At 38.8% G+C, this 26,042-nt stretch overlaps 1 protein-coding gene across 24 annotated transcripts in view; it reads right to left on the reverse strand.

Annotated features, from left to right (window-relative positions):
• Positions 1-26,042, reverse strand: part of LAF3 (Amidohydrolase family) — a 115,788-nt gene that overhangs the window by 22,918 nt on the left and 66,828 nt on the right. For 5 of the 24 annotated variants that reach the window (XM_088899178.1, XM_088899177.1, XM_088899184.1 and 2 more), the window contains 7 exons: positions 20,997-21,104; positions 17,420-17,515; positions 17,238-17,336; positions 16,359-16,433; positions 8,298-8,429; positions 6,465-6,540; positions 5,098-5,363 (listed from right to left, as the gene is read on the reverse strand). In XM_088899178.1, coding sequence (XP_088755304.1) covers positions 5,107-5,363; positions 6,465-6,540; positions 8,298-8,429; positions 16,359-16,433; positions 17,238-17,336; positions 17,420-17,515; positions 20,997-21,104 — 843 coding nt within the window. In that variant the 3' untranslated portion in view covers positions 5,098-5,106. The other 19 variants (XM_010271084.3, XM_088899187.1, XM_010271085.3 and 16 more) reach the window with 12 other exon arrangements.

Genomic DNA, 26,042 nt, shown 5'->3' on the forward strand with positions numbered 1-26,042 from the left:
AATACCAACAAAAAAAAAAGGTTTGAATACAGTTACTGACTTAAGGAATACAGTCACTTAATAGTAGGGCAGTCGAACAGACAATAGTAGGGTAGCCGAACAGACAAGGATGATAGTACCTCTTTTAGTTTCAGATGATAGTCCCCCTTATGGTAAACCAGAACTCCTTCTACGAATCCTCAAACAATAGGCAGCCGAACAAAAGATGAGCAATACTTCTTTTTGTTTCAGATGATAGCCTTTCTGAAGACAGAACACCCTCTACAAACTGCAAACAATAGTCTCTCTACAGTCGAGCAGACAGGAGGAGCAATTTATGGGCTGGAAGACGAAAAGACTCTGTAACTTCTGGGTCGAACTGATTTCACCAGATTAGGAGTTCAATTGGAGACGGCACTGGATGCAACAGTAGTTAGCTTGACATCACCCTTCAGGCCTGGACGACTTGCTCTGATACCATGTTGAGCAAGAGCAAGTGAAGAGAGAAGAGGAGAAGAGAGAAGAGAGGTGAGTCGAGTGACTGAAAGCCCTCCAGAACTTTGGGGGCGAAAGAATAATTTTATTATTTATACTAGTACAGTCAAACAATATAAACAAAGGAGAAATTACAACAGTACCCTTATGGTACTAAACCTGAATACATAAACAACTGTCAACATGGATCCCATTCCACTTGTTCCAACTGTGACCAAATCTTTGCCTCCAGTGCCACCACTTGTTGAGCGGTCACCTATTCGTCAAGTGTATACACATCGCCAACATGTACTAGCTCCATCCTCATCAACAGATCCAGCAGTTGTTCCCACACCAGCCCCACCCCCGATTTCTAAACTTGATCTTCCCATTGCCTTGCGGAAAGGTTAACGTAGTTGCACCCTTCATCCTATTTCTAATTATGTTTCTCTCACTAACCTTTCTGCTTCCCATCGCCAGTTTATCTCCTTGTTATCCTCTGTTGTTGTCACTACGGATGTCCAAGAAGCTCTTGCCTCTCTAGGGTGGTGCCATGCAATGGAAGAAGAACTCTTAGCTCTATCTCATAATCATACATGGGACCTCACCACACTTCTTCCTGGTAAGCAGGCTGTCGGTTGTAAGTGGGTATACACTGTTAAGTACTTACCTGATGGTAGTGTAGAGTGGTTGAAAGCTAGACTGGTTGCCAAAGGGTACTCCCAAACATATGGTATTGACTATACGAAGACTTCTCCCCGGTTGCTAAGATTGGTTCAATTCGCATTGTGATATCCCTAGCTGCTATGTATGATTGGCATCTCTTTCAACTTGATATCAATAATGCTTTCCTACATGGTGATCTACTTGAGGAGGTCTATACGGAGCAACCACCGGGTTTGTTGCTCAAGGGAAGGATGGTAAGGCGTGCCGACTAAAGAAAGCCATTTATGGACTTAAACAGTCTCCTCGTGCATGGTTTGGTAGGTTCAGTGAGGTGGTAAAGAAGTTTGGTATGAAATAGTGCTAGGTTGACCACTCAGTCTTTAGTCATGACTCTCAAGCTAGAAAGATCCAATTCGTGGTATATGTAGATGATATTGTTATTACCGGGAATGATAAAGTGGGAATTGATAGGTTGAAGATCTTTCTGCAGGAACACTTTCAAACAAAGGACCTTGGTAAACTAAAGTATTTCTTGGGGATAGAAGTAGCAAGGTCTAAGCATGGTATTAATTTGTGTCAAAGGAAATATGTTTTTGATTTGTTGGAAGAAACAGGATTGTTAGGTGCCAAACCAGCTGAAACACCTATGGAAGCAAATACTAAGCTGGGCAGTGATATGGGTGAAGAGTTTGAAGATCCTGGAAGGTACCAGCGGTTGGTAGGTAAACTAAACTACCTAACCATTACTCGGCTAAATATTTCCTTAACGGCTAGTGTGGTAAGTCGGTTCATGCAAAAACCTCGAGTTCCACATTGGGATGCAGTTCTAAGGATTGTGAGGTATTTAAAGGGAGCTCCTAGTCATGGCTTGATATATACAAGTGGAGGAAAACTTGAAATAGAGGGGTATACTGATGCTGGTTGGGCTAGTTCTATATCTGATAGGAGATCCACTATAGGCTATTGTACTTTCCTTGGGGGTAACCTGGTGTGACATGAAAAAGTAAGAAACAGACAGTTGTGGCAAGAAGCAGTGCAGAGGCAGAATATAGAGCTATGGCACATGCTACTTGTGAATTAGTGTGGCTGAGAAATCTTCTACAGGAAATGGGATACACTATTGACACTCCAATGAAACTCTACTATGATAATCAGGTTGTAGTCCATTTCTTCTAATCCGGTGTTTCATGAGAGAACCAAGTATATAGAGGTTGACTGTCACTTTGTGAGAGAGAAGGTGTTGAGTGGAGTGATAGATACTGCATATGTTAAAACAGGAAACCAATGGGCAGACTTGTTTACTGAAGGGTTGAGTCGGGGAAGAGTGGACTACATATGTAACAAGCTGGGACTATAATGATATATACTCACCAACTTGAGGGGAAGTGTTAATATCGACTGTATAGGGATATTTTAGTCATTATGATTATGTTTAAGTTGCTGATGTGTAATGTTCTATTAGTTCTTGTGTCCCTCACTTAAGTAGGGGCAAAGATGTACTTTTATGATTTAATAGAAACATATAAATAGATCTGTCCAAATAGAGAGACGGATTTTCTCTCTTGTTCGAACCAGATTTCTCTCCTTTATTTCCTTCTCTTCTTCTTCTTCTTCTTCTTCTTCTTCTTCTTCTTCTTCTTCTTCTTCTTCTCTTATTTCTACATTCACTACTCTAACAGAATTCTAAGGCAGATTGAATTATAATAATTGCATTCATCCCACCATGTTATCCTCCTTTAAATGGAAATAGTTTGACATGCTTCAGTCAAGCAGTGTACTGAATATAAACTATCCAAGGGAAAAATGGAGAAAATAATAGTTGTTTTAATCAAATAAAAGCAGCATTCAAAAGATGAAACATATAATATTCCTTACGCATTCAAAGCATCAGTCATTGTAACACACTCAGAAGGAACCCAAGCATCTTTCCATCCAAGAGGTATTCTCTTCATTGCAGTCTTGATCGAACCCAAAGGGTTAATGCTCACAACCTGGAAAAGACAACTAACACTAACAGGGAACATCCAGGATACTTGTACAATACTGATAATCAGGAGGTGTTATTTTGAATGAAAAGTAAAGAACACTGAGTTAATATAATCATTACTATATATAATGCCAATACTTGTAAAGAAGAGACAGAAAGATAATAAGAATGGGATGATTTTTAATGCTTCTGTACATCAAAATTTATAGCTCTCTCTAGGATACAAACTAGGTAACAAATCTCCCCAAATAAAGGAAAAAATAAAACTGATTTCTAAAAATATTTGTACAGCTCACAAATCTCTCAACTACCTAAAATAGCACATAATAGAATACATAATTACCGAAATCTTCCAACACTCCCCCTCAACCTAGCATGAATATATCACTCATGGCAAGCTTGCTAACTAAGTTCTCATACTACACCCTAGGAAGCCCTTTGGTGAGAATGTCTGCTACTTGGCTCGTGGTGGGTATGTAGGACATGCATATCACACCACTGTCTATCTTCTCCTTGATGAAATGTTTATCCACTTCTACATGTTTTGTTCTGTCATGTAGAACTGGATTATGAGCTATGAAAATAGCTGCCTTGTTATCACAATAGACTTTAATAGGTGTTGGTGTAGGAACCTTCAACTCTTCTAGGAGCCTTTTGATCCATAACACTTCACAAAAGCCATGTGCAACAGAGCAGAATTCTGCCTCTGCACTACTCCTTGCTACAACACTTTGTTTTTTGCTCCTCCAGGTGACCAAATTCCCTCCTACCAAAGTGCAGTAACCTGAAGTAGATTTTCTATCATTTATATTACCTGCCCAATCTGCATCTGTGTAGGCTTCGACTTGGAGATGACCCCTATTTTTGAACAAGAGTCCTTTCCCCGGAGTTCCTTTCAGGTATCTCAAAATCCTGAACATAGCTTCAAAGTGAGTAGGTCCAGGTGAATGCATAAACAGACTTACTACACTTACTGAAAAGGCTATGTCAGGTCTTGTGTGCGACAAATAGATTAGTCTTCCAACTAATCTTTGATAACGTTCTCGATTAACCACCTCATTTGTTGTTGCTGCTATTAACTTCATATTTGGGTCCATTGGAGTTTCTACGGCTTTACAACTTGTCATCCCTGTCTCCTTGAGCAAATCAAGAATGTATTTGCGTTGGTTGATAAAGATTCCCTCCTTGGACCTTGCAAACTCCATTCCGAGAAAATATTTAAGTTTTCCCAGGTCTTTAATGCCAAATTCAGCCTCAAGCTTATTCTTCAACTTGTTGATTTCAAATAAATCATCTCCAGTCATGATAATATTGTCTACATACACTATCAAAATAGCTATTTTACCTTCGGTGGAGTGCTTGAAATATAAAGTATGATCAGCTTGACTTTGTGAGAAGTCGTGCCACCTTACTACATCCCCAAATCGTTCAAACCAAGCTCTTGGTGATTGCTTTAGCCCATATAGGGATTTTTTTAACCTGCAAACTTTGCCTCTTCCAAGACTTTCTTCAAATCCTGGTGGTAGGTCCATATATACTTCTTCCTTTAGGTCTTCATTCAAGAAGGCATTCTTGACATCAAACTGACAAAGTGGCCAGTTCAAATTAACTGCAAAAGAGAGAAGTATTCTGATAGAGTTAATTTTAGCAACGGGAGCAAAAGTCTCTTGGTAGTCTATACCATGAGTTTGGGTAAATCCTTTTTCTACGAGTCTTGCTTTGTATCTCTCCACACTTCCGTCAGCCTTGCACTTCACTGTAAGCACCCATTTGCACCCGACTATCTTCTTGTCATGGGGTAGATCAATAATACTCCACGTATTACTTTTCCTAAGAGCATTCATCTCTTCCATCACAGCTAACCTCCACTTCGGATCATCTAATGCTTCCTGAACAGTTCTTGGCACGTACAGATTAGAAATCCTAGACACAAATGCTTTATGAGTATGTGATAATTTCTCATATGACAAGTATTTTGCAATAGGATGTTTTGTGCAAGCTCAGGTACCTTTTCTTAATGCAATTGGAATGTTAAGATCTGAAGAGGACAGATTAGGCAAAGACGGAATAGGAGTAGAAGAAGGATTACTCTGAGTTGTAGGACCTTCACTCGGTAAATTGGATTGGACTTCTGCTGTAGGAACAACTGGAACAGTAGTACTTTTGTGAAACCTCTTCCTGGTATAAAACTGAAGCTCAGGATGAGGATTGTGATCCGTTTGAAGTACTTCTCCCCCTGTCTCTGATAACGTAGTATCTGGCAAATTTAGATTAAGAGTACTATCACTAAGTTCCATTCTTTCAATAATTGTTTCCGAAACTTGCTTATCAGAATTAATCAAAGGTATAAATTCTTCTAGAATAGGTAAAGTTTCCCAAAAATTATCTTCCTTACTTATGTTCTCCCCCTGAAGAGAATTTTTTTGAAAGAAAGGTTGGTCCTCAACAAAGTGTACATCCATACTTTCAAAAAATTTCTTTGTAACTAGATTAAAGCATTTGTACCCTTTTTTATTAGATGCATACCCAAGAAACACACATTTTTTAGCTTTTGGATCCAGTTTTGATCGAAAAACATTTGGTATATACACATAACAAACACAACCAAACACTTTTAAAGGAAGATCCATGGTTATTCGAGATGTGGGAAAACAATTTTTCAGATTCTGTAAAGGAGTTTCATATTTTATAACTTGAGATGGCATTCTATTTATCAGGTAACATGCAGTTAGGAGAGCATTTCCCCAGAGATATTTACGTACATTCATAGAAAACATGATGGCTCTAGCTACCTCAAGAAGGTGCCTATTTTTTCTTTCAGCAATCCCATTCTGTTGTGGTGTGTCACGACAAGTTGATTGATGGATAATACCTTTTTCAATCAGAAATGCTCCTAAGTATTTGTTAAAGTATCCAGTCCCATTATCTGATCTTAGAATACCAATTTTGGTTTGAAATTGATTTTCAATCATTAGGAAAAATTCTTTAAATCTTTGTTCAACCTCTGATTTCCTTTCCAACAAGTAAACCCAACATACCCTTGTATTCATCAATAAAAGTCACAAACCATTTTTTCCAGAAAGTGTGTTAACCTTAGATGGGCCCCAAACATCACTATGTAACAAATAAAATGGTTTTGAAGCAAAATAAGGTTTTATTGGAAATAAAACACGATGATCTTTAGCCAAATGACAAGCCTCACAATGAAGTTTTGACCAATCATTTCCTTTAAACAATTTAGGAAACAAATGTTTGAGATGTGGAAAACTAGGATGCCCTAATCTTCTATGCCATAATATAACTTGATCACAAACACAGATTGAACTCGTACTACTTAAACCATGAACTTTTTTATTACCAATAGCGGTTTCATCAAAGTAGAAGAGTCCATTTATCTCTCTAGCAATTCCAATCGTCTTCCCCGAGTTCTGGTCCTGAAAAACACAAGTGGAAGGAAGAAAAAGAATGGAGCAATTAGTATCTTTAGACAATCTGCTGACAGAAAGAAGATTGCAGGCAAGTTTTGGAACATGTAAAACAGATTTCAGAGTATTTTTTTCTGAAATTTTAATGTTTCCTTTGCCTGCAATAGATGAAAGACTACCATCAGCTATTCTCACTTTTTCAATACCAAAACAAGGATAATAGGAACTAAATAAATTAGAGCAGCTTGTCATATGATCGGAGGCCCCTAAATCTATGATCCAAGGACCGGATTTTCATAGAATTGAGAGTGCCAAAGAATTGCTACCTGTTTGTGCCATAGACCCGACAGGAGTATTAGGTGACGAATAGGATTTTAGTAGTTTAAGAAGGTGATCTATTTGCTCTTTACTGAATGGAGATGATTCAGCCTCATTTGTTGTAGGTATATTTTGTTCACTAGGTTTGTTCGCCTTGTCATTGGATGGTCTCCCGTGCAGTTTGTAGCAATTCTCTCGAGTATGGCGAGGTTTCCCACAGTAATCATAGCGCAGGTTATTCTTGTCTCCAACCCGTTGATTTTGGGATGACCTTCAACTGACTTGGGCCTCGAAAATAATCAGGGCTGACCCTTCCACAGGTCTGGTTGTACCTGCAGCCTTCTTTCCAAGCATCACTTGTCTCCGGCTTTCTTCTCTACGTACTTCTGCAAATACCTCACCAATTGGGGGCAGAGGATTTCTTCCAATAATTCCGCCACGAACCTCATCAAATTCAACATTTAAACCTGCAAGAAACTAGCCAACATTCACCATCTTCTTGGAATAATTGTAGTCATCGGGTGACTTCCACTCGTAATCGTTGAATAAGTCCAAGTCCTGCCAAATTCTCTTAAGAGAATTAAAATACTTAGTCACAGAGTTCTCACCTTGGCGAATATCTCCAAGTTGTAGAGTTAACTCGTACACTTGGGATTGGTTCCCTAAATCAGAGTACATCTGTGAGACATTGTCCCATAATTCCTTGGTTGTAGAATAGCAGAGATAATTTGCCCCTATCTCTTCAGTCATGGAGTTAACCAACCACGTCATCACCATGGAATTTTCAGCATCCCAAACAGCATAGGCTAGACCCTTCACATCAGGCTTCTTCGTGTCTCCTGTGATATAGCCAATTTTCCCTCTCCCTTTAAGATACATGCAAACAGATTGTGACCACCGCCGAAAGTTGTCACCATTTAGTCGGATTGTAGTGATCTGAATAGGGTGATTTTCAGGCAGATTCCAGACAATCTGGGGCTCAGGCTGAGAAGGCTGAGGAGGCTGAGAACTGGACGTGACTTCGGACATGTTTTAGGGACAGAAATGCAGAAACAAACCCTAGGTCTTTTCTGCTCTGATACAATAAAGAAGAGACAAAAAGATATTAAGAATGGGATGATTTTTTATGCTTCTGTACATCAAAATTTATAGCTCTCTCTAGGATACAAACTAGGTAACAAATCTCCCTAAATAAAGGAAAAAACAAAACTGATTTCTAAAAATATTTGTACAGCTCACAAATCTCTCAACTACCTAAAATAGCACATAATATAATACATAATTACCGAAATCTTCCAACAACTTGCCTATATCACCATGCCAATATGACATCCCCAAATTTTAGTCCTCTTCCATCCTCTCTCCCCACTTCACTCATAATATATATTTCTCTCCTCTCGCACATGCAACTCAACTAGTAAAAATGAAAAAACAAAGAAAATACTCACTGGCCAATCAGAACCAAATGCTAATAGTGCATTTCCAGTTAAGAGTGAGCGAAACAGATATGATTCTGTTTGAGCCCGGATCTTCCCAAGTTTCTTTTCTCCAGAATCAACATCATATAGTAGGTGATCTGGCTGTTGGAGAGACAAAAGTTGCATGCATTCATGTCAATAAGAGATTTAAATCACCCTTGAGTGAAATGCAGCTACAAAGTAAGCCAAACATAATATAGTAGCACATAAAAGCAATGTTATGAAAATCGAACTGGACATAGAACTGGAAAGGGGAGAGGTTTACGGGTTAGAGGTTCAACCACAGTCAAACCGTGATGATGTGGCATATACATATATATACAATGAGTCACATAAGTACTGTAAATAATATATTGTACAAATAATGTTATACTTGAATGTGGTAGATAGATGGCTAGTTCTTTAATTTTTAAAGTAATTGACCAGGGTTCAAACCTTCTAACTCACATTTTCTTTGAAATACATGTGTATTAATGCAATATATAAATTATAGATTCATAAATGCACACATATAATGAAGTGGATTAATTGTTCTTCGAATCATGTCATTTGCATATTGAAAATTCCACATATTTGAGACATGGGTGGCTTTAGCAAACCAGGACCAGTTCATCGGTTTACCAGTTAAACCGGCCAATCAGCCAGTTTGGGCGGTTTTCTACAATTCCAGTTTCTAGAGTAGGACCAAACTGGATATATGCCTGGGTCATAGTTCAACTAGTCCAACTGGCCAGTCTGGTCCAATTTCCTAAACACTGCATAAAAGGGGTGTAAAAGTAAATAATAAAGTCTTAAGACAAAAGTAAACAAGGTAAATGACGAATGATAGGCCAATGACCCAGGTGGTAATGCTTGCACCCAATGTTGACTAGGATGGTCTGACAGTTTGACCCATCACCTGGAGACAATGACAGGTCCATTTTACCCCAAAGCTAGTAAGCATGAAAAACCCATTGATTTGGTCAAAAACCTATAAACACTAACGGTTAATCCGGTGAATCATTCAAACCACTCACAGGTTAGAACTGACAGGTCCATTTTACCCCATTTCCCTCTAAGATCAGTGCCTTGATCGAACAACAGAAGTAGGAGAGAGAGGAGGGGGATGACTTATTGGAGATAGCAACATAATGATGGTGGGCAGTGGGCTCTCCTTTCCTCCTTCCCTCCTGCTTTTTATTGTTTGACCCGTTCAACCCAAATGGTCAAACCAGTGACCCATCACCCGAAAAGAAAACTGGGTTGGTCACTGGTGCAGTTTTCATAACACTGGGGACCTGGGGTTCACCAGCTTTGTAGAAAACTTGCAAAAAAGTTCATTGCTTGATGCTGGCAATAACAACTTCAAGGAAAAGAAAAACTAAAAGAGCTAACAACCAGGAACCGAAAGGGAAATGATCGAGATTAGGAGGAAGTGCAGACATTAAAGAAAGTATCAGTGAGCAGTTACCAACTAGGAGAAATTATATCATGGAAATATACATCCAGACACCTTTAAATTACAAAAATGAAATACATAAACAGGTCTTTTGTTCCCAACAAAAAAAAGGGACTTCTGTTAAAATGCCCAGAGTTACGTGGTGTTTAGTTTTGTCTGTGTTTTAGGAACTCCATGACAGATGTGACCCATGAGAGCAGTATTGGTTTACCAAGCTCATAACAGTTGGGAAAAACTGAACCAATACTTGGATCCCACAGGACCAACACTTACACAAGGATCATTGCCAAATGATGGTCCAAACTATTTGGGTTCTTGGGAGTGGTACACAGGATATGGACCTAACCTTAGGCATTACATAGTGGTCACTCTCAGACTCAAATCCATATTCTCACATGTTTAAGCCCAAGATTTTAGCTTTAAGCATTCTTTCAGAAAAAATTCTTGGGCTTAAACATGTGAGAATATGGGTTTGAGTCTGTGAGTGGCCACTGAAAAAAATGCCTGAGGTTAGGTCCATATCCTGTGTACCACACTACCACTCCCAAGAACCCAAATAGTTTGGAACGTCTTGTGTAGCTCCTCCTATATTTACCAAAAAATAAGCCCAAGATTTTACCACACACTAAGAAATGACCCCTCAAACAAAAAGAGATTAAAAATAAAAAAGAAAAGGGAAAAACATTAAGATATCAACAGAGAGGGGAGAAGCTCAAATGAGGAACATATGGAACTGTAGAGAAGATGGGCCAAATGGCCCATAGGCTGTTACTGTATATTATCTTTATGTTCTTCTCTGTAATGGGCCTTATTCTGGGCCCATACTCTACTATGTTCCTTTTTTGTAATTTCTTGTCCAACTAAGGACCTCTCTTGTAATTACTAAAAGATTAACTTAATAAAAGAGTATTAGAGTGTTAGAGGGAGGTTAAGTTCGAACTCCTCATCCTCTAACTCTCCTTGCCGCAGCTCTCTCTCTCTCTCTTCTTCTCTAATCTTCTCTAATCTTCTCTTGTTAGTTTTTCTGGTTTTCTAGCACAGTCCCAGACTTCTAGGACTGTTTTTCAACTTGGTATCAAAGCGGGTCACTGCTTGGCGTGTCCCTCATGTGGTTCTAGTTCAGCCAACTACATGAGGAGGTTCTAGGGCTGAATGTTTACAGTCATTCGCCTGGTTCTTGGAGGTCATTGGAGGGTGCCCAAGTTTCTATACACTTGGAGAAAGGTTCGGTGACCAGGCAGAATCAGAGAGCAAGTTTTCAGCCTGATTTGAAAAAAGAGAAAAAGGAACATAGAAGAGTATGGGCCCAAAATAAGGCCCATTACAGAAAAGAACATAAAGATAATATACAGTAACAGCCTATGGGCCATTCGACCCATCTTCTCTACACTCCCCCTCAAGCTGAGCATAGATGTCAATCATGCCCAGCTTGCCAGTGTCATGCTGAAGCCTTGCCTTGTGAAGTCCTTTGGTGAGGAAATCGGCCAATTGTCCTTCAGAGGTAATGAATGGAAGACACACTTCACCTAAAGAGACTCTTTCTCGAATAAAGTGTCTATCAACCTCAATATGTTTAGTTCTATCATGTTGTATGGGGTTGTGGGCAATGTTGATGGTAGCCTGATTATCACAGTACAACATCATTGGCTTGTCATAATCAATCCCAAGTTCTTCCATCAATGACCTTAGCCACAACAGTTCAGAGACTCCAAGTGCCATGGCCCTGTATTCTGCTTCTGCTGAGGATCGGGCCACAACTGATTGTTTCTTGAAGGCTGAATCAGGCTTCCTTCTTCTTGAAAGTGCTGCCACCGAAGTGACTGGTTCCCCCCTGATTCATTTTGTGAGGACACGGGCCCATCAAGAGACTCAACTGGGACAGGGAGAGGAAAACCAAACACTTGTGACAAACTCTCCCCCTGTTGACAATGTCCTTCCTGAGAGGACCCATAAAAATGAGAAAGTTCATCAAAGGTAACATCCATGGAGACATATCGAGTGCCAGTCTTTGGATCAAAACAATAGTACCCCTTTTGTGTGGGGGAATAACCAAAAAAGATGCATTTGTGGGCTTTTGGTTCAAACTTATGTCTCCGGACAGTTGCAATGTGAACATAACAGGTGCAGCCAAACACACGGAGAGGAATAGGGAAGAGATCCTTGTCTGGATGAAGAAGACTGAAGGGGGATTTAAACCCTAGAACACTGGATGGCATACGGTTTATGAGATAGGTAGCAGTGAGAACAGCATCACCCCAAAATCTTGTGGGTACATGTGAGGCAAATAAAAGGCTCCTTGCAACTTCAACAATATGCCTATTTTTTCATTCAGCAACTCCATTCTGTTCAGGGGTTCTAACACAGGAACTTTGATTAACAACTCCCATGTCAGAGAGATACAAGGATAAACTCTTCTCAAAATACCTTTTTGCATTGTCAGATCTGAAAATCTTGATTCTGGTATCAAACCGAGTTAAAACAAATTCATGAAATTGCCTCACAAGTCTTGGTACTTCTTCACGAGATTTCATTAGGTATATCCAAGTGAATCTAGAAAAGTCATCAATAAACAGAATGAAATATCTGTAGCCCCCCATAGAAGATAAGTGGTAAGGCCCCCACACATCAGAGTGCACAATATTAAAAGGAGAAGAGGATCTTTTATTGCCCAAAGGGTAATTGTTTCTACAATGCTTTGATAACTGACAAGACTCACAATTAAGACTGGACACACTGACTCCCTTAAACAGTTCAGGAAATAGATGACTTAAAGCAGAAAAAGACAAATGACCCAAACGACAATGACTCAACATGATTTGACTGACAGACTCTGACAAGGTAGATCCAAAGGCAGCATTCTTAGGATGATCAATGCATTGTCCAGGAGTGTCAAGCAGGTATATTCCATTCGCTTCATGGCCACTCCCAATCACCTTCCGAGACTCCAGATCCTAAAAAACACTATGAGAAGGAAAAAAGGTTACACAACAATTCAATGATTTGTTTAAGCTACTTACAGATAACAATATAGTATTCAATCTAGGTACATGAAGGGTGGAGGATAGGAGTAAGGAGTCCGTAGTCTTGACAGTTTCCTTGCCAGAAATAGGGGCAAGAGAGGCATCAGCTAAGGTGATTTTTTCACAGCCAGGAAGCAAATCATATGAAACAAACAAAGTGGAAAGATTGGTCATGTGATCAGAAGCACCTGAGTCTATGATCCAAGGGATCTTAGGATTACCTGAGGTGGTTGCATGGTTAGCAAAAGCCCTTATACCTGAGTGAGAAAATACAGTGGTGACTGAATTTTCTGAAGGGTTGGATGATGAGGTCACTCCTTCAAGATGGCTGATCATCTTTCCAAACTTTTCATACTCAGCCTTCATGGCTGCCAATTGTGCATAGGCAGACTCAATTTCAGCATTTGTACCCGTGGCTGCATTTGCACTCCCTGTCTTCCTACCATCATTTTTCTTCTGAAATCGAGCAGGAACAAGTTCGGGATGTAATTTCCAGCACTTGTCCTTGGTGTTCTTTGGCTTTTTGCAATACTCACAGACAACCTCTTTCTTTCCAGTTCCACTGGGAGCCCCTATAACTCCTTTGGGTTTAACCCCCATATTTGCAAATGCATTAGTGCCAACTCCTTGTACCTGTACCTGTCTTTTGCTTTCTTCACTACTGACTAAAGCATATGCTTGTGATAGTGAGACTCTTTCCTTGGACAGAATATTTTGTTTTGTGATGTCATATTCAGGGTTTAGCCCAGTTAGGAACTCAAAAACCCTGTTCCTTTCAACTAATTTCCGGTAGGTCTCTGCATCATTGGGAGTATCCCATGTCACTACCTCTATTAGATCAATTTCTTGCCACAAAGATTTCAAGGTGGAGAAATATGTTGCAAGGGATTTCTCCCCCTGTCTCAGATTCTTCACATCACTCCTTAGTTGATAGGCTCTGGCTACATTCAGTTTCTGGGAGTACATTTCTGCAACACTATCCCAAATTTCCTTAGCCAAATTCATCCAGAGATAATGCTGACTAATCTGTGGCTGCATTGAATTCACAAGCCACCCAATCACTGTGTAATTCTTTTGCACCCATTTCTCATAAGAGGGATAATCCACTGGGCGAGCTTCCTTGCTCCCAGAGATAAACCCCCACTTCCCTCTGCTGCAAATATGAATTTTTACGGATTGTGACCAAAACAAATAATTGGTTCCATCCAATTTAACTGTAGTTACAGCCAACAAGGAATCAGTTGTAGTTCCCGAAGTATGTCCATATTCAGCAGTACTCTTGTTCTCAATTTTTGAGAAGTCCATTATGTAACAACTCCAATTAGGGTTTCGGCAAGCTACCAATAGTATACTGATTTTAAAGAACTCAGATTGAGTTGAATCAAACAACAAACACAGCAACTCACAAACTCAGTTCAAGCCTAACAGCCGTGAGAACCAAGTTCGATGGCAGCACTTTCAAGAAGAAGGAAGCCTGATTCAGCCTTCAAGGAACAATTAGCCGACCTCCAAACACTATGTATTTTTGGTTTCCAACAATATTTTCCCAAAGAGAACAAAAAATATAATCCACAGTACTTAAGAGGCCTTTTTACAAACACCTTTCTTATGACCTACTTTCTCCTTCATACTTTGCCTATCTCTCTTCAGTTGCTTCTAACCCTATTCCTAGATCTGTGTCAGATGCTCTTGAGATTCCAGAATGGAGAGATGCCATGCAATCTGAGATGGATGCCCTACACAAAAATGATACTTGGGAAGTGGTGGATTTGCTTGAAGGGAAGGATCCGGTTGGTTGCAAGTGGGTCTTTACCATTAAATACCGGGCTGATGGAACTATTGAGAGGTATAAGGCCAGACTGGTTGCCAAAGGGTACACACAGACGTATGGGATTGATTACTTGGAGACCTTTGCTCCAGTTGCGAATATGACATCTGTGAGAGTTCTCTTATCTCTGGCAGCTCACTTTGATTGGCCCCTTTATCAGTTGGATGTAAAGAATGCATTTCTGAATAGTGACTTACATGAGGAAGTCTATATGTCTCTCCCTCCAGGAATGTATGGAAATGAGATGCAAGGAAAGGTATGCAAATTGAAGAAATCTCTTTATGGCCTCAAACAGTCTCCTAGAGCATGGTTTGAGAAATTTAGAACAGCACTTGTTAAATTTGGCTACACTCGGACACAATCAGACCATACTCTCTTTGTGAAGAGAAGTGATTCTCTGGCAGTCTATCTCATTGCGTATGTTGATGACATTGTTGTGACTGGTAATGATGCCTCAGGAATTCGTGCTCTTAAGTCTTTCCTTCGTACAGAATTTGAGATTAAGGATCTGGGGGAATTGATATACTTCCTTGGCATAGAAGTTGCTAGATCCAAGAATGGGATTCTTATCTCCCAAAGGAAGTATGTCCTTGACTTGCTCTCTGAAACTGGGAAGATGGGTGCTAGACCAGCTGCAACTACTATTGATATGAGTCACAAACTGTCTGCTTCAGATGGGACATTGTTGGAAGACAAAGGGTTTTTTCAGAGACTTCTTGGGAAGCTTCTGTACCTGTGCATGACTCGGCCAAATATTGCATATGCTGTTAGCTGTATTAGCCAGTACATGCATGCACCTAGAGATACTCATATGGCAGCTGCAGAACGAGTTCTGTGTTATTTGAAAGGCTCTCCGGGAAAAGGGATTCTGTTTACCAAGCATGGACATCTGAAACTCAAAGCCTATACTGATGCTGACTGGGCTGGAAATATTGATGACAGAAGATCCACTTCAGGGTATTGCAGTCTGGTGGCTGGTAATGTTGTCTCTTGTAGGAGCAAGAAACAATCAGTTGTGGCCCGATCCTCAGCAAAAGCAGAATACAGGGCCATGGCACTTGGAGTCTCTGAACTGTTGTGGCTAAGGTCATTGATGGAAGAACTTGGGATTGATTATGACAAACCAATGATGTTGTACTGTGATAATCAGGCTACCATCAACATTGCCCACAACCCCGTACAACATGATAGAACTAAACATATTGAGGTTGATAGACACTTTATTCGAGAAAGAGTCTCTTCAGGTGAAGTGTGTCTTCCATTCATTACCTCTGAAGGACAATTGGCCGATTTCCTCACCAAAGGACTTCACAAGGCAAGGCTTCAGCATGACACTGGCAAGCTGGCCATGATTGACATCCATGCTCAGCTTGAGGGGGAGTGTAGAGAAGATGGGCCGAAAGGCCCATAGGCTGTTACTGTATATTATCTTTATGTTCTTCTCTATAATGGGCCTTATTCTGGGCCCATACTCTTCTATGTTCCTTTTTTGTAATTTCTTATCCAACTAAGGACCTCTCTTGTAATTACTAAAAGATTAACTTAATAAAAGAGTATTAGAGTGTTAGAGGGAGGTTAAGTTCGAACTCCTCATCCTCTAATTCTCCTTGCCGCAGCTCTCTCTCTCTTTTTCTCTAATCTTCTCTTGTTAGTTTTTCTGGTTTTCTAGCACAGTCCCATACTTCTAGGACTGTTTTTCAACTGGAACAAATAATTGTTGTGTTACAGAAGATAAGAACTTGAACCTGCACCGAAGCAATGACACTTTGTCGACCAAACCGATCTGCTGCTCCAGGAGCCAAATGCTGAGCATGTTCAATCTGAAAAGTTATTGTGCTTATTAGCAATGAAAGACTTTAAAATACTCTTTAATATGTGAAACAATGTCCATTACCAACCAAAACTAGTAGCAAATTAGATATTACATTTAGGGCTGTTTCGGAAAACTAAATTTGAAGCATTAGGGCTTTAAACTGGTAAATCATTTCTAAAAATTTCCTTTTAAAGGAAGAAGGAATTCATATGGGAAAACTGGAAAGCTATCATGCCCAGATATGGATATAGACATAGAAACAGACACATGAAACAGGGATATGATACATCATTTTAAAAAGTCAGGAGAAGAGTAAGGATATGAATGAGATATCCATTTCCAAAAAACATAGCTTTCCCTCATTTTCTTTTTTTTTCTTTTGTGAAAGTCTTTTATATTCAAAAACCTATAATTATCTGTGTGTGAATTATCAAATTTCCCTAATTTTTATTATTATAGTTTTTGGTTTATCTTTCTAAATAGAATGAAGTGAAGTGATAGATAGGTTGAAGCATATGCTTCACAACTTAAATGCCTCCATTTTCATATAAAAGTGAAGATAAATTGATTCCATGGATTAATTAGACCGTATCCAATTCATCTATCTGTATTTTATCCCATAAATACTGGTTTTCTAGTCATCCATATTTATCCAGGTATTGTCGCAGAAAAGTGATGATCAGAAATTACAGATCCAGTTACAGTTATAAAACAGAAAAGTGAACTAGTTGTCGAAAACCACCAGCATAAATTTCAGACTACCAGATAACTTCTTATAAGTAGACTTATCAAATTTAACAAATGAACATACCCTGAATCTTCGGTCTCTATTCCCATTTGCAGATGCTACAGAATCATATAAACCCAGTATCAAGTCATTTGCTCTATCACCTATGGCATGAATAGCAACCTGAGATAATTCAAGCTAATAGTTATTTGATCAATGAATTCATATTTCAAAGGTTAAATATAAAATTCATGGTATAAGAACACCTGAAGTCCTGATTTGTCCGCTTCCACCGTCATGTTGAAAAGACTATCTAAATCCGTCGCTTGAAGGCCATAATTGAAGGGTTCATCGACATAAGGCTACAAAAACTCATCATCACTATATTAGACGCGATGAATAATGTATCTAAAATATAAGGAAAATGACCATGAAATTGAAATTCAAAGATAAAAAGCATAATAAGTGCACGCATGTATGTGAGTGCACTACACATTGATGTTACATGAGTCTGCTTTTTTTTTGGGATTGTTGCTACATGAACCAGTTTCATAATTCTGTTCTTCAGAAATAACAGATAAAAAAGTATGATGTTTGGCTCAATACATAATTGCTTAAAGAAATCGGTAATTTTCCAATCCTGAAAGCTTTTTATATGTTAATTTCCAATGCAACTTTCAAGTTTCCAATTCCATCATCTGAATAAGCTGAACTTCAAGGAGTGGGGAGAGAGATCAACTTTTTTGGGCACAGTTGTAATACTATTAGACAGCTATGCCCTTTAGCTCCAATCAGATTGATGTACCTTTTGACATTTATTGTAAATGAATAAAGTACTTAATTGATTCATGTCATTGTGGTGTGTTTCTGTGTAATACCCTTAAACTGGACACTTAATGAGACTCGTGTTAGTTTAGAATCTTCACAGCCGTTGGATAGATCTGGGGAGATTTATCCTGCCAAGGCTGACATTGATGTGCCGCCAAGTTGGTTGGGGTGGCTTGTCTCAGGTGCCAGGGTGAGACCTGAGGTACATGCAGTGTGACTTTTTTTGAAACCCTAAACCAGACCAGAATTCCAGTATTGCCCTGGACCTTGGAGATAGATGGGGAAAACTGGAATGTTACACCTGACCCCTAGACTCGATTATGATACTACACTAGGTGTCGGATTGGGTTGTCTTTGATATGTCAATCAATGAGATCCTTAGAGGGGGTCAAAACCTGGGTATGTTGGGACAGTCTGAGAATTCATCTGAGTGGGTGATCATAGTGACAGGATCAGCCCCTTTGTCAAACAACGTGAATGATCGGGGATGCACTCTCTCTGATGGAAACCTAAACTGTCGGCAGTTGATTTCAACCGTTGAAATTTGTTTTGCAAAAAGGTTTTAATTCTCGGGATCCATGTGAGTAGAGAGTGCAGCACTGTACCTTGCAGCCAAGGGAGAGGTCCTCTCTTGTCGAGCAGTGTTTAATCATTATGGGCTGAAATGTTAAGTGTAAGACCATTGAGGGTAATACCTGATGGGCTAATCTTGCATCTGCCCATAGTCCTTGGGTTTTTATAAGGTGGCTTGACCCAATGACCATTTAGTGTAAATGTTGGGCCCATTAAGAGTCCATGGTAATGGACTCAGGGGTTCACTGCCTCGTACAGTGAATTCGGCCAGGCCTTGTAACAAAGGCTGGGCTGAACCCATGTGACTGATGTGTAGATCAATGTTTGGGTCCCACGCCATACAAGGATAACCAACTGGGCAGCAGTTAGGAGGTTAAGTGAGCACATAGACTTAATGGGCCTAAAGCCCAATTCGAACTGGCTTAATAAGATTAATTAATTAGGGGCGGTTCTGGGATTTAGATCAGCAGATAGAATAAGGGATTATCCCTATCCACTCGGAGAGTCCAGATCTAAATAAAGATTTGGATCAGGAAACACCTAATTTGATTAGGAAGGCTAAACTTTATCTGCAGATAAGATAAGGGATTATCCTTATCTCTTAAAGAGAGTCCAGATCTAAATACAAGATTTGGATTAGAAAACTCCTAATAGGATTAGGAGATCCTCTCTTTAAAGGCTATAAATAGAGGAGAAGGGCGAACCTCCAAAAGACACAACAAGAAATCAGATCAAGAATTCTTGGTTCGCAAATCACAGAGAGAAGGATCTGCAGTTTGACTGCTCCTGCCTTCTGCTCTTTCCTGCTCTTGCCGCCCCTGCCAGTTCGATCTCCACTAGTGGGAATGATCAAGAAAGGTTCTTGATATTATCTTTTGGTAGAAAAGATAATCTGAAGTCGTGCTCACCAGCCCTCCATTACATTCTAGCTAAAGAATTTGGTTCTTGCAGAAGAACCGTCCTACTGATTCTGCTTCATCCTGCACCATGTCATCTTCGGTGGAAGCAGTCTTTGGACTTCTCCTTGGGCGTGAACACCTTCATTGGGGGTTTACCACTACTCCATATCAGATATATCCCTCTCCTCCCTTTTGGTTTCAAATCTGGTCCGTTTTGGTTTCAAGATTGATCTTTGAAAATGCAGTTTTCTAAAATAGGGAATGCGATTCCCACATGGGAGAGATAAATTTTTGAAATTCGCCCAACCTTCCTGTAGGGTTCGGCCATCGATATGATGGATCTCTCATCCCTTCAATCACACAAAAAAAAACAAGAGTTAATGGGGAAGAGATAAGAGGGTTTCTCTCTCTATGACTGCATTATCAATCTGTACTCGCTATTTTTCTCCATCTATGAAATTCACAACTACTGATCCTAAAAAAAACTGATAAAGATCCTGAAAATATTAAAGATTACAAAAAGAGGAAACTAATCTACAATTCTATATATGGTGATATAGAATTTTTATAAATGCAGATTATGGGATTAATATATATCAGAGTGGAGTACAGGCTGTAAACAGGGATACCATATTTTAAAGAAGGGACTGTATGCTTGGAAAGAGAGATCAGAATTTTAGGGTAGTTTTGATTTCAGGTTCATAGAGTGTAATAAAAGTGCTAGAGAAGCAGCAGAAATTGATAACCACACAGGCAAATGTCGGAGTGCTCTAACTGTATTTTGTACAGAGAAAGGGTTAAACTTAGGAAAAAAATTATAATCAGAAATTTAATTGTAATATTTTCCCATGGGGAACTGTTTTGCAAATTGGATATTCCAGTCTTAATATAAAGAATCTCTCAGTTGAGAGAGAGATTTACTTTGGTTTAAAGCGCTAATTTTTCTTTCTTTTCCATCATTCTCCTTTTCTCTCTTTTTTCATACCATTCACGACAATCATAAACAATAGTACCTTGTTGTGAACAAATTTTGATTCAAAGATGTTTCAGTGGAAAATGTTATGTGATACATAAAAAGATTAATTGTCCTTGTTTGATATTTGAATGAAGTATTAAATATTAAAGTATATGGGAATGCATATATGGTAACAACAAATAATTTTAAAAGAGATAATGTTTCTAATTGTCCCACTCTTTAGTTCTTTTTTTAACGTTTCAGACTGTAACCAAATAGTAACTTAAAATAAAAAAAAAAAATGAGATAAGTTCAAGTCTTAATACCAGAAAAAAGAAAATCCCAAGGGTCCAATTAAAGACCTTTTTAGACACCAAGGCAGAATTAGAGTAACCTTTACATTGAATAACCATGTAGAAACCATAAAATTACACTGCAACAAAGAACTTTCATACTATGTCATTGATGTGGAATAGCATGGAATTTTCAAACCAGTCAAAATGCAATTCTTTTAATTCTGACCAGGGAACTCCATTCTATATTTCATCTTTGTCATTGTTTGATCATATTGTAAACTTGAATTTTTACCTGATAGAGAAGTGCACTGTTGGAACCCAAGGAGCCATCAGCAAAAGCCTTAACACCACCCAAATAGATCCATTGGCTAATGACTCGACCAGTCTTATGAAACAGATCCTAAAAGAGTAAACAAGGATAAAAGTTTAGAAAAGAGTAGTAGGTGAAAAACATTTTACTTAAAAATGGCAATTGGCAAGTAAGAATTCCCACCAAAACAGGAATAGAAACCCTAGTAGAGGGCAAATAAGCCAACAGAAAGTGATCCAAATGAGACAATGCCTAGGGACGAATGTTATAGAGGGCAACATGTTTTATGGTTTTGTGAGAAATTTTGAATGAAGGAGTATTTTTTAAGGCTCATTGAAACCCCTATGAAGAATTTTTTAGGATACTTACTTCTAAAGGTTTGAGCTTTGGTTCCACAAGGTTTCAAAGAAGCCATATTTCATGCATGTCAACAATGTTTCATTCTCCACCTATCAAAACCTTTTACCAACATCAAGCAACCATATGAATATCTAAAATTCTCCTTACACTTTACTACATGTCTTCTCACCGTCCTTTGAAGCCAGAAGATACAGATTTTACCAGTCCTTAAAATCAAGATTTGAAGTTCTCAAGATATCAGAGCTTGATTGTCTCACTTCCTACTCGAAGTGGAAGTAATCACAAATGGAGCAAATACACAGTAGCTGGTACATCACTATTCATTAAGGAGATCTAACAACAATGGAAATTACATTTTGTAAATCAGGTTTTACAGAAAAGCACAAGGCAAATATATGTTTATTGCACACGGAATGATGGGGAGTGGATTAAAAGCATTTACAATGGGAATTCATAGTCTGGCTTGTGTGGCGACTGGAACCAAGGCTACTGTTAGTAAATTCCCAAGAATTTCAAATACAATGTTGAACCAGGAAACTAGTCTATTGAATAAATCAAGCAGATCAGGGGATGTGTCAATAGTTCTTGCAACTCCATGAAAATATGGACAGCCACAAATCTTATGGAAGTTTGAGAAAGAATATGTAGAGAACATTAATGTGGTCCCCACTACTGTTTGTTTATTTATGTTAGTGGTAGTTTGTACTTATTTTCCAGTTTTCTATATTTCTTATTTCCATGGTTTGAAATGTCGGTGTCAGTGGAAATGTTGGTCATCCAAATATAAGAAACATATCAGAAATGTCAGAAATATCATATGGAAATATTGTAAAAGTTATAGATATGGTGGAAATATTGTAACATATGCAAAATATAGAATGGTATTTTTTGAAATGATAAAAGAAGAATAGGCACACCTTTTAAAATTATTATCTTATTCCAAATCATTAAACGAAGCTAAGAAACTAAGGTTATAGACGAAAGAATGTGTTTTGAAGTTGCCCTGTAAACCTCAAGATTCAGAGCTTCACGATAGAATGAGTTAAAGCAAAATTTAAACTCATAGAAAATGTAAATGGTTGTAATAGATCAACCAAATAGTCTATTACACAAACAAAAACTAATACTTAACTTCATATTTGAAATGAATATTGAGTTAGCTCAAAGTGGTAATCATATAAGTTAGGTGGGCAATAACTTGCTAATTCACATAACTACAATATTGTCACCAACTTATGTTATAATACTCTCTCTTGTACTCCACATAGTATTGGTAGTGTTCTTTGGGTAAATGTCAATTCCAATAAAATTCCGTATCATTACCCATGGAAGTGAAAATGGAAATATTCTTATACTCCACATAGTGTTGGTAGTGTTCATTGGGGAAATGTCGATTCCAGTAAAATTTCGTGTCACTGCACATGGAAATGGAAATATGTCGTGGAAATTATAGGGAAATTAGGGACATTTTAAACCATTTATTTGTGTTTATGTAAACAGTAGGGGTAATTCTGGTTTTTCCCCTATTTTAACTATTAATATAAATAGCTAAGTGGAGCAACAATTCATGTCATAACCCACACTCTTTTTGACTTCCTCCCTTCATCTTCTCCTTCTTTTCTTCTCTTTCTTCTTCTCCTCTCATCAAACCTTTTTCTTGTTTATTGTACATTATAACTAGGACTGATTGCAGTCCTACTAGACAACTGAATATTGTCAATGAGTTAAATCTCCAAAAATGAAACATACTTGAACAAAATATAAGAAAATCCATAAGTTGAAACAACAGATTTCTTTGCCACTCTTCAATAAAGCAGATAATACCTTAGGCCAATATTGTTTCTCAAAAGAAGGCCAATATAAATTGCTTTGGCAGCCAAGGGGATGCAAGTATAGAAGAAAAACAGTCCCAAAAGAATGAGAGAACTGATTTAAAAGGTGTGAAATACAAAGTAGATATCAGCAGCAAGAAGAAGAAGAAGAAGAAGAAGAAGAAGAGTTCGGCTGTGAGAGGGTTGCAGAGAAGAGTTGTTCATACAGCTCCTCCTTCCTAATCTTTTCATTAAGAAATAATTACTAATTTTCTGAAATTACAAGTAGGCCCTTAATTGGGTGGCCAACTAATTAAACAAGAAAAAAAAAGGTTTAACAGGCCCATTAAAAAAAGAATAGAAACATAAAGAAATAAAACAGGTGTGGTCTATGGGCTATGGGCCATTCAGCCCATCCTCTCTACACTCCCCCTCAAACTGAGCATAGATGTCAATCATGCCCAGCTTGCCAATGTCATGTTGTAGCTTGTCCTTGGAGATTCCCTTGGTAAGAATGTCAGCTAACTCTTCTTTAGATGTAATGAATGGTAGACAAACTTCTCCAGAAACCACTCTTTCTCTGATGAAATGCCTGTCAACTTCAATATTTTTTAGTTCTATCATGTTGCACCGGATTGTGGAAATGTTAATGGCGGCTTGATTATCACAATATAGCATCAATGGTTTATCATACTCAACACCTAGTTCCTCCATCAGGGATCGGAGACAAAGTAACTCAAAAACTCCATGAGCCATAGCCTTGTACTCAGCCTGAGCTGAAGATCTAGCAACAACAAATTGTTTCCTGCTTCTCCAAGAAATAATAACCTGCCACCATACTACAGTATCCCGAAGTTGACCTCCTATCATCAATGTTGCCTACCCAATCAGCATCTGTATAGGCCTCCAGTTTCATATTACTAGGTTTAGCAAAAAGAATCCCCTTCCCTAGAGTACTCTTCAAGTAACATAAAATCCGCTCTATTTCCGCCATATGTGTATCTCTAGGAGTATGCATGAATTGGCTAATGCAGCTAACAGCATATGCAATGTCAGGGCGAGTCATACAAAGATATGGCAATTTCCCTAGTAATCTTTGAAACACTCCCTTATCCTTCAACAGTTTTCCATCAGAGGAAAAAAGTTTGTGACTCATATCAATAGGAGTAGCCACTAGTCTTGCACCCATTTTGCCTGTTTCAGTGAACAAGTCTAGCACATATTTGCACTGAGAAATACAAATTCCATCCTTAGACCAAGCCACTTCAATAAAGATTTCGGACTCAAATCAATGTCAGTCACTACAATATCATCCACATAGACTATAAGATATACCACCAATGAACCTCCCCTCTTCACAAAGAAGGTATGGTCAAACTGAGTCTGTGTGTACCCAAAGTTAACAAGAGTAGCCCTAAACCTTTCAAACAAGGCTCTAGGTGACTGTTTGAGCCCATAGAGAGACTTCTTCAGCTTGGACACTTTTCCCTCCCTATCTGTGCCATACATCCCTGGTGGGAGGGACATATAAACCTCCTCATGTAATTCTCCATTCAAGAAGGCATTTTTCACATCCAATTGATAAAAGGGCCAATCTAAATGAGCTGCCAAAGATAGCAGGACCCGCACAAATGTCATCTTTGCATCAGGAGCAAAGGTCTCCAGATAGTCAATCCCATAAGTTTGTGTATAGCCTTTTGCAACCAATCAAGCTTTGTTCCTCTCCATAGAGCCATCAGCATGATATTTGATGGTATACACCCATTTACAACCCATTTCCCATGTGTCATTCTTGTGCAAAGCCTCTATTTCAGTTCTCATAGCATCCCTCCATTCTAGAATAGAAAGAGCTTCTAATACAGACCTGGGTATAGGGTTAGAAGCAATAGAGGAAAGAAAGAAATAATATGAAGGAGAAAGAAGGCCATAGGAAAGATGTTTGGAAATGCAATGTGCAATACACTTCCGTTTACCTTTCCTAATGGCAAAAGAGACATCAAGGTTTGGGAAGGGAGGTTGCAAGGGTGTGGTATCAGTACCTATTGTCTCTTCAACAACTAGAAGTGTAGGAGGCTCATGTGATGTAGAGAAAACAATCTGCTCACTCCTGATTTTTACCGTTAGTACCACCTATGAGTAGAAAGATGACGAGGAGGCAATGGAGGAGGAATAGGAATAGTGGAGGGATCCAGAGATGATTGTTCCCCTTGTACTCAACAGGAATAGAAGAAAACTCAAGTGAAGGCTCAATAGGAACAGGAAAGGGGAGTGCAAACAACTGTGACAAATACTCCCTTGTGAACAATACTCTCCCTGAGATGAACCATAGAAAGGAGTGGACTCAGAAAAGTAACATCCATTGAAACATAACGAGTCCCAGTGCTAGGATCAAAACAACAAAAACCCTTCTATGTGGAGGCATAACCAAGAAAGATACACTTATGGGCCTTTGGTTCAAATGTGTCTCGGGTACTAGATATGTGTACATAACAAGTGCAACCAAAGACACGAGGGGGAATAGAAAAAAGGTCCTTATCTGGTTAAAGAAGGTTAAAAGGAGACTTAAAGCCCAAAACTCTAAATGGCATACGATTGATTAGGTAGGTTATAGTGAGAACAGCATCCCCCCAGAATCTTGTAGGAACATGTGAGGCAAACAAAATGCTTCTTGCAACTTCAACTATGTGACGGTTCTTCCTCTTAGCGACTCCATTTTGTTCTGGAGTACAAACACAAGAGTTCTAGTGGATGACCCAAAGTCAGTGAGATAAGAGGTTAGGTTTTTCTCAAAGTATTCTTTTGCATTATCGGGTCTGAATATTTTGATTCTTGTATCAAACTGGGTAAAAACAAATTC

This window comes from Nelumbo nucifera, chromosome 2 (genome assembly GCF_055504915.1).
Source record: "Nelumbo nucifera cultivar China Antique chromosome 2, China Antique-T2T, whole genome shotgun sequence".
Lineage (NCBI taxonomy): Eukaryota > Viridiplantae > Streptophyta > Magnoliopsida > Proteales > Nelumbonaceae > Nelumbo > Nelumbo nucifera.